Source organism: Rhinoderma darwinii, chromosome 5, assembly GCF_050947455.1.
Source record: "Rhinoderma darwinii isolate aRhiDar2 chromosome 5, aRhiDar2.hap1, whole genome shotgun sequence".
Lineage (NCBI taxonomy): Eukaryota > Metazoa > Chordata > Amphibia > Anura > Rhinodermatidae > Rhinoderma > Rhinoderma darwinii.
Genome location: NC_134691.1, coordinates 287,444,043 through 287,461,794, shown reverse-complemented (window position 1 = coordinate 287,461,794; position 17,752 = coordinate 287,444,043). Strand labels below are relative to the sequence as shown.

Here is a 17,752-nt window from a genome sequence, read left to right as displayed (position 1 = left end):
ATACCCTAAGCACTGCAAAAATTGGCAATTACTTAAAAGAATGCAAGAGGATGTAATAAAATAAAATTTCTTTGCATCGGTCTCAATTGTAGAACCAGATTTTTTTTTAAAAATGCCTTTTAGCAAGAAGAGTAAAAATAAAAGGTGGCCCTTTAGCTGCTAGTGGGGCCTTTAAAGAAGGGGTTCCGCTTAGGCTTTGTTCACATTAGCTTTATTGCTCTTTCCGTCAGGGTTTCCAGTATTTTTGTGCTATTCTTGACATCAAAAATACCAGAAATCTGAAGGACCCCATGATAAGTCAATAGGACCCATCAGGATTAATTGGCTCTGTTCCAAAATGAATATTTCATAGCTGTCATGGCTCAGTTATGGACTGGAGCCACAATGCTGGTATGAATAGAGCCTTAGACCGGCTTGCTATCAGATGAGGAGTGTGGTAGTGTAAGGGTATGTTCACACGGCCTATTTACGGACGTAATTCGGGCGTTTTTGCCCCGAATTACGTCCGAAAATAGCGCCGAAAATAGCGCAGACAAACATCTGCCCATTGAAAGCAATGGGCAGACCTTTGTCTGTTCACACGAGGCGTAATTTACGCGCCGCTGTCAAATGACGGCGCGTAAATAGACGCCCGCGTCAAAGAAGTGACCTGTCACTTCTTTGGCCGTAATTGGAGCCGTTATTCATTGACTCCAATGAATAGCAGCGCCAATTACGTCCGTAATTACGTCCGTAATTGATGCAGCGTTCAAGCGCCTGCACATGCCGTTACGGCTGAAATTACGGGGATGTTTTCAGGCTGAAACATCCCCGTAATTTCAGCCGTTACGGACGCCCTCGTGTGAACATACCCTAAGCCTTGTTCACATTGTGTAGATTCGGTGCTGTTTTTGTTGTTTTTGTTTTTTTTTAAACCCTAAATCACAAGTGGATCCTTAGTAAATGAAAAGTGTAAAGAAGAAAAACCCTGTTGTTTGATCTCTGATCCAGTCATGGTTTGCTTAATAAATTAATGTACAGTAAAAACCAGACCACATCTGCATTTTGTGAATAAAGCCAAATTCAGGATGGGGCTCTATTTTTAATATCGGTTATATGACCCTGGTGGTTGGATTTATATCTGACCTTGGTGTCTTCAACATATATTTACCAGAAATAAGTTGACTATTTTTTCCATTTATTTTTCTGGGCTGATTCTCAAACTTCCTAAGAGATCATGCACTCAGTTGTATTACGGCTCTGTAATAAGGCGCCAATATAAGTGTATGGGCCTTTACTGTTCCTCCAAATGCCTCTAATATCATATGGTATGATTGTGGCATTCTCTATCGGACGCTGTGTCTACAGAGGTTTTCTCCACTAGGGGCATTGCTTCTAGAGGATAATAGCTTCATACATATGGCACCCAATGGAGCATGGTACTGCAGCACACAAAGGTCATACAGATCCATACTAGGAAGTTGTATGGCAGCCAAGTGCTGCCGTATAAGCTCCGTATATGCCGTTCCAAAATGTGTATGATGCCTTACACTTAGTGGCCATTCCGTTCTTTACAACACATTTTTTTAATGTTTTTTATACAGATAAACTTCCTCAAATGTCTGTCTGACAATTTCAATATGGCAGAATCTCGTCTTTGTCTTACAGTAAGATTTTGTGCACATTTAACTAAACTATATTTTAAGGTATAAAAATCTGATGGTACTATATTTACACAAATATCAGCTAGTTTACATATAAGTCTTTTCGAGTAATGTCAGGTATGGTGGTCTTTAACATTGGTAGGTAATGTAATTTAATATTCTATCTACTCACTATAATTAACCTACGAGAAGCAATACAGGGCTCTAATGTTTTGGCAGAGTGTATCAATGTAATTTGAGGTCATTATTTTAACATAATATTGAACATATGGAGCACGTTGAGAGATCAGCAATCAGTCACTTTACAGATTAGGATTTTCCAGGCCCCTGGTTCACATTCAGGTTACATTTTATAAACACAGACTGTTTAGAATGCAAGTACAGTAGTCATCTCATTAAGGGGCTCTACAGTTTATCGAGGATAGATTGCTTTAACTCCTCCACTAGATTTTAGCATTGAGTAATAAATCTCTTGATTGAATTGGTTGAGCTGCCATTACATAAGAGAAATTACAGGCACAAATTGATTGAAAAAATGCTTTTGCAAGGACGGTAATGGGTAAATTTATTGTAAATATGTAACTTTATACTTGATCACATAGGTACGTTTTTGCCACATTCACAAATATTGTGCAATGCAATTTTGTATCATATTTATTTATTTTATTTTGTAGTGAAGTTTTTTTTCTTGGGTTAACAAACAGACTTGAAAAAATAACATAAATTGAGTCATTTATCAATAGTGACGTTTGTATGAGACATTCGTTTTAATTGCGAAGCCCATTAATTTGTATCCTACGGATGTAGCCAAGTTTATCTTGACTGATTACTTGCTGCAACGTGATATCACATAACAAAAGCCATTGAAAAGCCATTGAAAAAGTCAAGTAAAAGTTTCTTGTCACTATATAATTAATGCGTTAAAAGTCAAGATAAAGATGGCTACATCTGTATCCATATTGTAGGCATAGATAGGCATTATTTTACCCAAAGCAAAGATTCCGTTTTGACTCCCACTGCAGGTCTGTCTGTCACCCAGCTCTGCCAGCTTCTCATTTGCGCACCTTACATCACTAAGCACCAGGGGTACATGCCCTGATAGCCTTCTATAGCTACACCCCTGGTCATAGAACAATTCAAAATGTGTTGCAACTTGAACTGAAAGAAATCCTCTATGACAGGCCTAGCCCGCTGTGCAAAAGGGCCATTATCTTTGCAAAAAGAAACTGGAGACTATACATTTGTTTATTATATGAACTGCTAAATATATCATGTGGACAGATTTTTTATGTATTTACACAATTCATTTTTTGTTCCATGCCATCTGAGATATGAGCCATAATGTGTTTTTGTCTAATTGTTCCACAATAAATATGGATTGTGTATAAGAACCTGAACCTCAGCAGTGATGACACTGTGGTTCTCATATGCCCAAAATATAAGTTTCTGCTCGTAAAATAATGGAAATAAACAGGGGTGCCTTGACTAGAGTATTCAGATAGAAAGCTAGGGCAGCAAAACAAATCTTTGATAAAGGAAAGTCTAGCTCCAACTCTGAAAAAAAGTCATATTCATATAATTATTACTAATGTATTATTCCTTCCTCTCCCTAGAGATTGAAAGCAGCTTTATCCCATCACCCTGGAACTATATCTAATGGAAATATGAATTCAATGGGACACATGATGGAAATGATGAGCTCCCGACAGGAACAGACTCAACATCATCATATGCACTCGCATCCTCATCAGCATCAAAATCTGACGCAACATCACCCATACCCTCATCAGCAGCACCAGCAGTCAGCACATCATCCCCACTCTCAACCTCATCACCAAGGACATCCTCATCATCACTCCCATTCACATCTACACCAACATCAGTCACACCACCAGACGTCGCCACATGCCCCCCTGCACAGTGGCGGACAAGCACAGGTTAGTGTCCTTGTACTTGATCATCACAAACAGATATGTCATATACAGGGTCTCGTTGTCATATGGTTATATTTCAGTATGAAATGGTGACGTGCGTAATAGAGAATATGCTGTTAGCATATTGCCAGACGAAATTACTCAAGAGTGTGCAATGTCATAAGTACATAAGCGCTGTTCACGCAAATTAAAAGTTTGTCCAGGAAATTATAATGTCAGATTCTTTCCAAGTAGGGATTTATTCTCAGATTAATGGATAAAGTGCTGGTGTTGTATAGACCAATATGTCAAGGAACCTGTTCACCTCCCTTATTAAAACAATTTTAAAGTTAATGTCCTTTTATCATCATGATAGCACATCAGAATATGATCGCTTATTGAAAAGTTAGTGAATTGCTTCATCTTTGCAGGTGCTTGAAGGACACATTAAATAGATTGCTCCAAAATACATGGGCCATCTTATTACAGGGAAAACCAATTGTCCCAAACCAAAAACATACATACTTGATGAATAATTACCCCTTTTTGACGTCAGGAGACAGCAATTATGCTTCAAATTGCTGTATTTTCCTTTAAGTAACCATTGAAGGAAAACACAAGACTGCTTTCAGATGCTGCTAGCCCCTGCTGTCTGGTGTACACTTGTCTGGCGGTGCACCGTGCTATATATGTGCTAAGAAGAGGTGTTTAAATCAACCCCATAAATGCTCATCTGTGTAGTAAATACATTAAGAAGGGAAACTTTTTTGGCAGAAATTCTAGTCAGACAGCAGATGTGTTACAAACAAGGCTGCAGACACATAAATTACGGAGCTCCCAAGTCTCGAGAATGTTGTGCTATACTCTGTGTACAAATTAACAGACTGTCTTTTATGTGACAGCCACGCTGAAAAGGTAAAATTTGCTCTTTGAGCCTATTCATTTGCAGAGATCATTACGAAAAAGATAAAAATCAGAACAGCCATTACAGGTGCAGTTTTCAAATAAACAGGTTGTCCTACCGACATGTACTTAAGAGAAAAAAAATCAGCAGCTTAAGGTGATGAGAAGCAGCATTACATGTGCCAAATTTATTAAAACTCGTTTTTTTATTTCCAGAATTTAACCGCTACATTTCATTTTGTTGAACTTTTTTTGTGCATTCCTATGCATGATAGAGGTTTCATATTAACATAATTGTCGTATTATCTGATGTTCTGTGATGTCATCAGGCTGTCTACTTTAGAAAACCTATTTTCAAATCCCCAGTTAGGGAATTCTGGAGGTCCCCCGTTCAGGACACTCATCTATGTGCCAAAGCAGATACTTGCAAGTACAAAGGGCATATCTTTCACTAGGAGACCAGGGAAATCCATGCATTACATGGACAACATGATGCTTTTAGTGAGAACTGTGTAATACTCCATTTTCCCTGCGGTGGCGCTGCAGGAATATTGAACAGTTGCTTCTGGTTGCCCCCATAGATTACAGTTGCAAGCATGTATCTTTCTTAAATGTTTTATAATATTTTACACTCCCCAATCACCTGACAATTGCAATAAAAGTTGTTTGTACATGTCGTCGGCCACATAAGTGTATTCAGCGATAAATAGATAAATAGATAGATGATTGAGATACATGCATACATGATAGAAAGGAAGAGATAAAGATAAAACAACAGCTGATTGTGAACTCTACAATAAATACAACCTGTCTCTATAAAGATTGTTAGGAAATTATGTTAGGAAAATATATAAATAGCAATGGCCTAATAGAGTTGTAATGAGAAAATGGGAGCCATCCTATAAGAAGCTGAATAGCTGCCATGAATTCAATTGTCCTTGTACTTTACGCTACAGACTTGTAAACCGGATACATGCTGCCATTTTGATTTCACCTTAGGCCTTATGAACAAAGCACACAGGCTGTACCACAGCAAATAGAGTCCCATATGGTTCCATACAACTAAGCCATATGGGACTCCATGTGCCATCACACAATGCTTCCTCATGTGTCGTACATTTGGATTTATTCCTCCCTAGAATCAATGCTAAGAAAAGTCTGAAATTTAAGGCATACGGAGGTACTGTAAAGGCCACAAGTACTTCTTTGAGGGTAGACCACATCATGGATTCTTTTGAATTTCAAAATCTCTGCAGCCGCACACATATTATTTTAAAATGTAAATTAATTAAATTTCCTAATATATATTTTAGCTAGATTTAAACTAAATCATTAGCCTTAAGGCAGGGTCGTAGAAAGGGAGGGGTTGGCGGGGCACTTGCCCAGCATTCTGGGTTTCAGGAAGGGGGCACAAACAAGCCAATCTGCTTTGGTCAAGGTATTTAGATACATGACTAGGGCAGCTAAAATTTTGCAGTTGTGCCGACACACGCACAACACTGATGTAGGCATAGACAACATCGGGGTCAGCTGCAGCTTAATCCCGATCGGTTGGCATAAAACGCCACCATTCAATGTAGAAGGTTCAAGCAGAAAATTTGAGAAACATCACAGTGCAGTTGACCTTTTGATAGCAGCAGTGCTGTGATATATTCACAATTTTCAGCTTAAAACCATCTTTGTTTAAGCTGATTTTGGACCTTAAGACTTTGCCACTATTCTTACACAGTATATATGAGCAGATATGTTGTTTGCTATAATCTTAAGTATTTTTCACGAGAATTATTTCAATAAATATTTGTTTTGCCCCACATTACAAATTAAAATTGTGGTCCATGCAGTTCAGTAACTGTGATCTCTTCTCAGCAGAGTATATATTATATGAACACACTAATTTTGCTTATATCACATTATATTTTAGGGATTACTGGTTGAGCCTTATACGCTGCAAAGTGATCACATGATCTCTATTGAATGTAAATCTGCAAGCCACTCATGTGCCATCTAAGTAGCACACACCTTGTCAGACTCCCAAGGGCAGCTCTTAGTTTTACAGGTTTAGGTTCTCCTTAAATTATGAGCAGTGTGGCGTGAATATTGTGTACTGGCACTTTGATCAATGGGAATCTAGTCAATGTAAAAGCCCCATTACAAATCTTTTCCTTACCAGAAGCTGTATGTCAGAAATAATTTAGAAGGCAATGGCTATGCCTTTGAACTTTTGCCAGAGCTGAAGATGTGTGATACGAGGTTAACACTACAACATGATTTGTGATTTAGTATCTATAGCAGCTGAGAAATGTTATATTGTATCTGCATACAGGTAAACAAAACAGAATTCTAATGTATTCTAAGCATTTTTTATTGAACTTATGTTAGGAAATTGCATTAAAAAAAAATTCTATTTTTTATTAGTGCCAATTTTACATTGAAAAGCATTGTGTAATGATTGTGCCGTGCTGCAAACCAGAGGAGTCTGTAGATTCTTATCACCCCCTGTTCTCAGTAGCGGGGACACCCGGGATACATGGCAGTTCACATTGCCATCCAGTCAATTATTGATCAGAGCACCTTACTTAAAGGGGTTGTCCGGTTTTCATTTGTATAATTAAATGAAATACAATTTTCCAATATTAGTTCTGTATTATTTCCTCACATTTTTGTTGTTATTCAGTTGGAACACTCATTATTTACTTCAAGTGGATACAATTCTGTCCATGGTCATCTCCCTGTGGCCTAGTCTCTTTTCTAGTTCTAGAAGACTTATAGGGCCAGTTTACACGTTACGTAAATACTGCGGATTTTCCGCAACGGAATTCGTTGTGGAAAATCCGCAGCAAATACAGTACCAGCAAAGTGGATGAGATAAAACAAATACCATCTACACGCTGCGTAAATACTGAGCGGAAAAAAAACGCTCAGAAATTGACCTGCGGTGCAGAGTTTTATTCCGCAGCATGTCAATTGTATTTACGTAAACGCTGCTTATTTGTTGCAGGATTTCCCCATTGAATTCAATGGGGAGGTAATTCCCTCAACAGATAGTAGTTGTTGCGTCTTTTGCGGCGGTTTCGCAGCGATGCCGTCGCAAAAAACGCCACTCAGAAAACAAACAATATATTATACTTACGTAGGAGTCTGCGTTTCATCCTCCTGCGATGACGCTTCATCCCATGTGACTGCCGCTGCAGCCAATCACAGGCTGTAGCGGTGGTCACTTGGATGAAACGTCATCCCAGGAGGCCGGCCTGGATGATGTCAGAGGGCCAGCCTCCTGGGATGATGCTTGATCCCATGTGACCACTGCTGCAGCCAATCACAGGCTGCAGCGGTCTCCTGGTATGAGACATCACAGTTTGGTATGGTTTTTCGGCCGGAATTCCCTGCGGCGCCCAGGGCGGATATGCTGCGTGTATTTACGTAGCATATTTGCCCCATGTGAACTCAGCCTAAGTGTAATATTTTTAATAGTTTGTGTCCCCTTGTACTGTATTTTTGGCTACTCCATACTGACCCCAGCTAATTTTTGACTATGTCTTTTGCTCTATCCTCTGGTACTGCACCTGCCTAATCTTGGCAAGACTCTAGTTGCTACTGGGAATTATTTGCTTCATTACACCAATTCCACCTAAGTTACAAGGAGAATCAATTGCCAATAACAAACATTAAAGTGTTATTCCCATCTTAGACATTTATGTCTGATAGATGCGGGTGCCAGATTCCCTGACCCATGGCCCGCCTAGTGAGGCGGCCTCCAGATGCCGCATCCGGACGGAGAACGAATGGAAAGGTGGCCGGGCATGTGCATAGCTCTCCCTACTCACTAGGTCAACTGTATCCATATCTTCCATAAAATGTACACAATGTGTAGGCTTCTTACACATTGAAAGCAAACTAACATAACATATTTTTCACACATGGCATATTTGTTGTAGAATTTCAATTCTGGGATCTACACTGAAAATCCAAAGTACAGCACAATAACCCGAATTCACAAACAGTGTAAAGAATCTGCAGAGCATTATAGGCATGCTGGGAATTTTCCTTTTCCCTATATGGATTATTTGGTCATTTTTGACCGATTGCTATGCTATGAACCCATGACTCTGGTAAAATTCAAGTACCTAAGCATGTATTCCTGCACCAAACCAATATTTCTTCCCTAAATGCTATAATAAAAACCAATATTTGATACAGCCAATATAGCCATGGTTTCATACATGTATTTCTGCACGTCTGTAGATTTGTATGTCATCAAGAAGTTTGATAGTGAGGTAATAATTGGTATTTCAAGAGTGGTGGATGCCACCATAATAGCTTTAGTGAAAGTAAAGAAAACATTTTAATAGTCTACTTTTGGGAAGACTCCTGGACTTCCAGGGGTGTAGCTGTAGGGGGTATAGAGATAGCAGTTGCGCTCAGTCCATGTGACCTCTGCCACATAAGAAAACACCAACATTATAAATGGCAATATGTGGGAGACCATTATTCAGATTGTGCTTTTAGGCCCAGGAGCTTCAAGTTTTGCCTCTGCCTGCTCCATAGTAAATATGTATACGGACATCTTTCTAAAACACTTTTGAGCGGTCATTTATTTATTCGTTTAAAATTTATGAAAATAAAACAAATATAGAGCTGTCACTTAAATGTCCTGCCTGGCATTTCTAACACCACATTTTACATGTCTGTTTTTAGCAGTGTGAGAGTCAATTAGCTTTTCTTCTTTATACAGCTCTCACCAGCAGCACAGCAAATGCAGCCCACTCAGACAATACAACCCCCTCAGCCCACGGGAGGCCGACGCAGGAGGGTGGTGGATGAGGATCCAGACGAGAGGCGGCGAAAGTTTCTGGAAAGGAACCGAGCAGCTGCCACCCGGTGCAGACAGAAAAGGAAGGTCTGGGTGATGTCACTGGAAAAGAAAGCAGAGGAACTCACCCAGACAAACATGCAGCTTCAGGTGTGTACTGTACAGCCTCAGAGAGCCACTGTTTATAGCCCGAGCGTTTGCTGTACCACTCCATCATGCACAACCTGCCTGTAAAGCAAGACACATTAGATTAATAATGAAAACACAGACATAATCTGCCCCCAAAAATGACTGAGGTTCTCTTACAAAAACAAGCCATGTCCAAGGATGCCAAAGGGAACTTTCTGCATAAGTAAAAGCTTCATTAGGATTTATTGAAATAAGCCCACAGGTCTAGTCTATCCATAACAAAACTTTATTTTTCCTTTTTAATATAACATTTATCCAGCACAAGTTAGTAAGGATATTGAGGTATTAAACTTTATGTCCTTTTCCTTTAAATTAATTCCTGAAAAAAAAACAACCATAAAACTTCCTAAGTAATGTGTAAGAAATTAATCCGTCTTATATTATTTCAGTCTGATAATAGATGATGACTATATGGAACTCCATTCAAGTTGAAATTTCCAAATATAACAATTGAAATGCTTAAATAGATTTTCCATTTTAATTTTTTAATTTTTTATTTTTTTGCTTTGACATATAGTATGTTTCCACTTACTAAGGTTTTTTTTTAATATACTGTTTATAAATATTCTATAAATGTCTGTTTTGTGCTTTCAAATTCTTTTGGTCCTGGTGGACCATGGGCTGATAGACAAAATCTCCAGGTCACTTAGGAAAATTTGTCCCAACTGCTCTGGCAAAAGGCAGAAAGAGGGGAGAAATTGTTAACAAATATATAGATTGATCATGTAGCTCATATCACATTTATATTATGCTCTTTCTGTCTGTGATTTTTGACAGCCACTCTGCAGCACTATTGTTGCTATTAGCAAAACTGGAAACCCGACGAACACCATTATAGATCAATGGAATCGACCATGATTTGTCAAGATAGGCATATCTGTTAATTACTCTGTTACGAAAGGAAACCATGATGCTAATGTAAACTAAGATAAGGGTCCTCGTACACGGCTCGACGTGGTCTGTGTAAACGATCACCGATCAACGAGACAGCTTGTTGATCGGCGCTCGTTTGCTCCTTTCACAAGGAGCTATGTATGGGGACATTCGCTCGTCTCCATAACTTCTATCATGTCGGCAGCGCATCTCCCTCCTTTATTTTGATTTTTACTTTTAAACTCTGCACAAGATGATGTATCTATTCAGTGATAACAAGCTTGAGGCTTGAACTTTTTTTTATTATAAACTAAAAAACTTTTTATTATCATTTTGTGTTAAGTATTTAAAATGATTATATTTATAAAAAAAACTTACATATTAGAAAAAATGAAAGTAAAAATCACAACATAGTTAGTGGCCCTAACATCCATATCACTTTGGCCCTAAGACAAACGAGTAGCCAAGAAATAAGTAATCATCTCCAAGGAGCCCACATACTGTACATGTCTTCTTCATAGAGAAATGCGGGTCTTTTGTTTTACAGAAGGCGGCAGGCCTGGGGCTCTGTGTCAATGTCTTGAATTAAAAAAAACAAGAATGGAGTAGAGCCATAGATTAAAGTGTATCTCCGTTTATAAAACAACTTTCCATAACTCAACAGAACAAGCGAAAATAAAATGTTATATCATTTATCTTATTACAGAAAAATGCCTCTTTCTCTACTTACCTTACTAATCCCCCCTTGCCACCTTCAATGTTCACTTACTCAGAATTCACTAATAGAATCTGCACATTAGAGAGGAGACGGATTCTCAGCTTCATTGAAAGATCAGGTTACAACTGCCCATAGATATTTATGGGAGGGGGAGTAGGGAGCATCTGCAGAGTGAGAGAAAGAGGCACAGACACAGAGATGCTGCTGGCGCTAGTAAGTGTTTTACTCTCCCTTTAGTGCTAGATTCACAGCTGCTCTGCTCCTTACTGCTGTATGACATCCTCCATGCTGCAGCTGCTTCTGAGTATGTGTGAGGGATAGGAGAGGAGGATCTACTCCTCTGAATGCTCTGTGTAAGAGGCTATTAGCACCTAGTCTCCTGCTTCTGCTTCCTCCTCTCCTTCCCCTCTCCATAGACTTATATGGGCAGCTGTAACCTGATCTGCTAGTAAAGCCTGGATCCCTTTGCTGATTCTTCGAGTGAATTCTGAGTGGGTGAACATTTAAAAAAGATCTTTCATGTCCCCAGAAAAGGTAATGTGCCACCATACCTGTATTTCCCCTGAATCCAGCACCATTAATTTGATGTATCTAGGTGCCTCTGCCACCTCAGTTCAACTTCAGTTCCCTCGCAACCTGGGGTCATAAAGGCAACATTAAATAAACTGTGCTCACAAAGGGGGAAGGCAGCAATACAGGTATTGTGGCAGATTACCCTTTATGGCGACATGATAAATCCTCTTTAAAGAGGCTCTGTGACCAGATTATAACTATCTCCTACATAATCTGATCGGCGCTGTAATGTAGATAACAGCAGTGGTTTTTATTTTGAAAAACAATCATTTTTGAGCAAGTTATAAACAATTTTAGATTTATGCTAATTAGTTTCTCAGTAGACAACTGAAGAGAAGTGTATGACGCTGATTGGTCACTAATTGGTCAGTGTCATACACTTCTCTTTACAACGCCCAGTTGGTAAAAAGTAAAAACACGCCCAGTTGTCTATTGAGAAACTAGTTAGCATAAATGTAAAATTGTTTAAAAAATTATAGTTTTTCAAAATAATAACCACTGTTGTTATAGCACGATCAGATTATGTAGGAGATAGGGCACTTATAATCTGGTGACAGTCTCTTTAAAGGGAATGTGTTGCTAGAAATTTTTTTTTTTTTTTTTTAGTTAAACAGTTAGTGCATAGGTGATTAAACATTGTTCTAATTTTTTTAATTTTTTTCACGAGTCAGGAAATATTATAAATTAGATTCTAATTTACAATATTTCCCAGTGCTGGTCACTAGATGGAGCAATTCCCAAAATTGCAGCATTGCATGTGGTAAAGCAACCACATTGCTTTATGCTGCAAAATTTGGGAAAACTCACTCGCTCTAGTGAGCTCTCAGAATCCCCCCTCCTTTATCCTGGCTAGTGCCGGGAGAAACGAGGGGATTGAACGGTCAAACCTCCTACAATGTGTGTCGCCATTTTTTGAGCTAACACACCGTGTAGTAGGTTTACATACACTAGTAAACACACAGTAAAACACTTACATACACAGAAATCACTTACCTGCTCCAGTCGCCGCCGCTCCCTCCGGTCCGTCCGCTCCGTCTGCTACCGCCGCTCCAAGTGCACAAGTCCGGAAGCCGCGACCTGAAGTAGTAATCTTACTGTCCGGCCGCGACTTCCGGTCTACAGGAAAATGGCACCGGACGGCGCACAGTTCAACTTGGACTGTGTGGGAGCGGCGCATGCGCCGTTCTCACACAGATGGCGTACACCATAGCGGATGGAACGGGCCCCGTTCGCATTCACTATGGGACTGTAGCTGCCGTATTCCATGTCTGTATGTGTCGTTAATCGACACATACAGAAATGGAAAAAAAAATGGCAGCCCCCATAGGGAAGAAAAAGTTAAAAAATAAAAAAAAGTAAAACACAAACACACAAATAAATATAAAAGTTTTTAATAAAGCACTAAAATCAAACTGATGTAAAAAAAATTTTTTTCGTGACACTGTTCCTTTAAGGAGGCAGGGGAGAAGGAGGAAAAGAGTAAATGGAGAAAAAGGAATTTTTCTGTAATAAGATATATTACAAAGTTTCTTATGTTCATACTATTGATTTATGGAAAGTTGTTTTATAATAGGACGTACACTTTAAAGGTATGTTCACATGCTAAAGTAAAAACGGCTGTAAAATATGAAGCTGTTTTCAAGGGAAAACGCCCTCTGATTTTCTGCCGTTTTTAAAGCATCACACGTTTTTTTAATGTGTTTTTTGGTACTGTTTTTGGGGCCGTTTTTGGAGCTGTTTTTCTATTGACACAATGAAAAACAGCTCCAAAAACGTCTCAAGAAGTAACAAGGCACTACTTTTTACGAGGCGTTTTTTTTATGTGCCAATTTTTCAAATCGGCTGCGTAAAAAAAACGCCCTGTCTGAACGAAACTCAGTTTTTCCCATGGAAATGGGCAGATGTTTGTAGGTGTTCAGCTTCCATTTTTTTCAGGCATTTACGCCCCAAAAAATGCCTAAAAACACTGCGTGCGAACATACTCTAACGGTGCGTTAGTACAAAGTTATAGGGTATGTTCACACGCTGAGCCAAAAACGTCTGAAAATACGGAGCTGTTTTCAAGGGAAAACAGCACCTGATTTTCAGACGTTTTTTGAGCAGGGCTGGGTTCACACGACCTATTTTCAGGCGTAAACGAGGCGTATTATGCCTCGATTTACGCCTGAAAATACGGCTCCAATACGTCGGCAAACATCTGCCCATTCATTTGAATGGGTTTGCCGACGTACTGTCATGACGACCTGTAATTTACGTGTCGTAGTTTGACAGCTGTCAAAAGACGACGAGTAAAATTACAGCCTCGTCAAAAGAAGTGCAGGACACTTCTTGGGACGTTTTTGGAGCCGTTTTCTCATAGACTCTATTGAAAACAGCTCCAAAAACGGCCGAAAAAACGGTGCGAAAAACGTGAGTTAGGGTATGTTCACACGATAGCAGGCATTTACGGCTGAAATGACAGCCTGTTTTCAGAAGAAAACAGCTGCGTCGTTTCAGCCGTAAATGCTCCTCCTCGTAATATACGAAGCGCCTGTGACGCTCGTATATCTTGAGCTGCTCTTCATTGAGTTCAATGAAGAACGGCTCAAATTACGTTGCAAAGAAGTGCCCTGCACTTCTTTGCCGAGGCAGTCAATTTACGCGTCGTCGTTTGACAGCTGTCAAACGACGACGCGTAAATGACAGGTCGTCTGCACAATACGTCGGCAAACCCATTCAAATGAATGGGCAGATGTTTTCCGACGTATTGTAGCCCTATTTTCAGACGTAAAACGAGGCATAATACGCCTCGTTTACTTCTGAAAATAGGTCGTGTGAACCCAGCCTTGCTCAAAAAACGTCTGAAAATCAGGTGCTGTTTTCCCTTGAAAACAGCTCCGTATTTTCAGACGTTTTTGGCTCAGCGTGTGAACATACCCTAAGGAACAATAGTATAACATCTACGCTGCTGCTAAATGTAAATTTGTGTCCTATTACAAGGGCCTTGGTCTTAATTCACAAGTTGGTATGTTTGTAGATGTTTAGCTTTTGGTTCAAGGGTTGCAGAGTCACAGTTTACCTGAAGGTTAAAAACACATACCCTGGATGGAGTTATATCAACAGTGTGCTTCAGACAGTGATAGTATCTTCACATCTTTTGATTTAAAGTAGTTAAAGGTGAAAGGTTAAAAGCATTAACCATTGCCATATGCACCTGCAAAATGCCTACATTAAGTCACATAAAGCCACTAATACAGGAACAGTCTTTTTGCTTGCCCAACCTTGGCTCTATTACAAAGTATAAGGCCGGATTTACACGAGCGTGTGCGTTTTGCGCGCGCAAAAGGCACTTAACAGCTCCGTGTGTCATCACCATATGATGCGTGGCTGCGTGATTTTCGCACAGCCGTCATCATTATGACACTCCGTTTGTATATTTGTAAACAGAAAAGCATGTGGCGCTTTTCTGTTTTCATTCATACATTTTTACTTCTGTTGCGCGAATCACGCGCGTCACACAGAAGTGCTTCCGTGTGCTGCGCGTGATTTTCACGCAACCATTGACTTCAATGGGTGCGTGATGCGCGAACAACGCACAAATATAGGACATGTCGTGAGTTTCACGCAGCGGACATACGCTGCGTGAAAATCACGGATTGTCTGAACGGTCCCATTGACTAACATGGGTCTGTGCGAGGCGCGTGAAAATCACGCGCGTCGCACGGACGTATTACACGTTCGTCTAAATAAGCCCTAACATTGTGGTGACCTTCACAGGTTGCTCAAGTAAGTTGTAGTTTAAATGTTGATTTCAAATTTATATTTGGCTCTGTGCTTCCTTGTTACCCTAAAATACAGCTGCAGACTTTCCTAAGGCTACATTCAGACGAGGGTGTCCGATTTGCGTGTGTAAAAAACGCCGCGTTTTTCCTCCACTTCATGTCCATGTCCGTTGCTTAATGGCATCAGTGTGCTTTGCGTGTGGCATGCGTTTTTTACATCCGTGCAAGCACTTCTTTTTTATTTTATTTCTCTGCTTTTCTATGTAACTGATGCGTGAAACAGGGAGAGCACATGGATGTCGTCCGTGTGCTGTCCGTGGTTTTCACGGACCCATAGACTTTAATGGGCGACTAGGTGCGTGAAAACGCACTAATAGAAGACATTCTGTGAGTTTCATGTAACGGACACTCGCTACATGAATAGCCCCATTGAATGTCTGAATAGCCCCATTGAAATTAATGGGTTTGTGTGCTGTGTGCTATTTCAAGTACACGGACGAGTATTACGCTCATCTGAATGAACCCTAACAAAAAAAAGACTTCTGAAATTTACGTACAAAGTCTTGACTGCTCCCATAAATCATTTGTATATTGTTGTTTTCATCAGAGAAGGTCTTCAAATCACTATTATGTCCAATCAAATGCTGGAAAACCTGTATTCTCCATACTTTAAAAACCGATATCCCTTAGTAAAATCTCCAAATCGAAGTACTTTCCCAAGGTGACCGGAGACAGAGACACTTTGCCACCATAGAATGGCAGCTAACACATTTTGATAGTTTTGTAAATATTCTTTGACAAGAATTTACTTTGGTATTTTATTTATTTATTAAATGAAATTAATAATTTTATGCTTAATTTATAATTGTATTATATTAAGATACAGCTACGTTACAGGTCTAAACATATACATTCTGTGTTTGTCTCAAACATTTATCATGTGTTTATCTACATTGTAAACCTTAATTTATTATGGATACTTAATGCATACTCTGTTGATTTGAATACCATATTATTATCTCACAGTCTGGGTAATAACGTGTTCCCTTGAGCAAACCTTGAAAACAACAATTAAGAGGATTGGATCGGATTGGATATGAATTTGTAACCTATTCTGTAATTTAAGTGGTTGATATTGTAATTTAAATTAAAGCCTGTATTAGATTAATTATCATGTTGTTATATGTAAGAACCAGATTCACACCGGTTTATCTGCACAAATTTAGAAGACTATAGGGCAGATGTATCAAAGCAGCTGCCCATGTTTATATGCCACTTTTTTGACACATGCGACTGTGTAAATAAATGTGAGTGGGGCTTCTAATTCAAACAAAGTGCAACTTATTTACTAATGCATCTTTACAGAAAATGTCCAAAGGTATCTTTATTTTACCGAATATGAAGAAATAGCCTTCTCAATGTTGGACAATTCCTTTTAAACATTTTTTTTTTTAAATGGAAGGGTATATAATACACACTATAATCTACAACAAAGGGAACAATCTGGTAAATTATCTGTTACAGAACATCAATGGTCTGGCGGACCTTGCTGAGACCATGTTCTTGTATTACACTTCCAATTGTCCAGAGCAAATTGAAGACAGAAAACCCTGCGTTTAAACATTTTTATGTCCATTGTTTTGATGTAGTTCCTGCTCTATTCTCTTCCAGAATGAGGTGTCTATGTTGAAAAATGAGGTAGCACAACTCAAACAGCTATTGCTAACACATAAAGACTGTCCAATAACTGCCATGCAGAAAGAATCACAAGGATATTTGAGTAAGTATTTGATTTCATTATATTTTCCGTTCCTTGCCTGCACCAATCAGATTCTGTAACACGTGCATTATCAGAGAACAAGGACATGTACTGGGATTTTGAATTAGACGTATGTGGCTTACTGTACACACAGAAAAAGCATAACCTGGAAATACTCTTTACTATACCTCTCTATGCCACAGATTTCATATTCTCTTTTTCTGTTGGATACCATATGCATCCAACCGAAAAGAAATGTGGCGTGCTCCATTGCATGCCGTAATACGGAGGTATCTACCGGGCCCACAGTAAAGCAACACACAAAGTGTACTGCAAAAAATCAAGAGACATGACCCTCATACATATAGAAAAGCTTTCTAACTTCATTCTAAATGTTAAATACTTTTGTGTCAAAAAAGACAAAAGTATAATAGGTATGATACCTTTATTGGCTAACCATAAAAGTTCTATATGCAAGCTTTCAGAGCACAGAGGCCCCTTCTTCAGGCAGTTTACGAATGAATGACTTAGAAAAAAGCACAACATTTAGATGTTACACAAAGACAATTAGTACATGAGGTGATACATCATTAAGATAAGCCGGGGCAAT

At 39.2% G+C, this 17,752-nt stretch overlaps 1 protein-coding gene across 1 annotated transcript in view; it reads left to right on the top strand.

Moving 5' to 3' along the window:
• LOC142652597 (cyclic AMP-responsive element-binding protein 5-like) overlaps positions 1–17,752 on the top strand; it is a 91,881-nt gene that overhangs the window by 60,978 nt on the left and 13,151 nt on the right. The window contains exons 6-8 of the mRNA XM_075828251.1: positions 3,257–3,580; positions 9,192–9,419; positions 17,055–17,163. Of these exons, the coding sequence (XP_075684366.1) occupies positions 3,257–3,580; positions 9,192–9,419; positions 17,055–17,163 (661 nt within the window). The remainder of the gene's footprint in view (positions 1–3,256; positions 3,581–9,191; positions 9,420–17,054; positions 17,164–17,752) is intronic.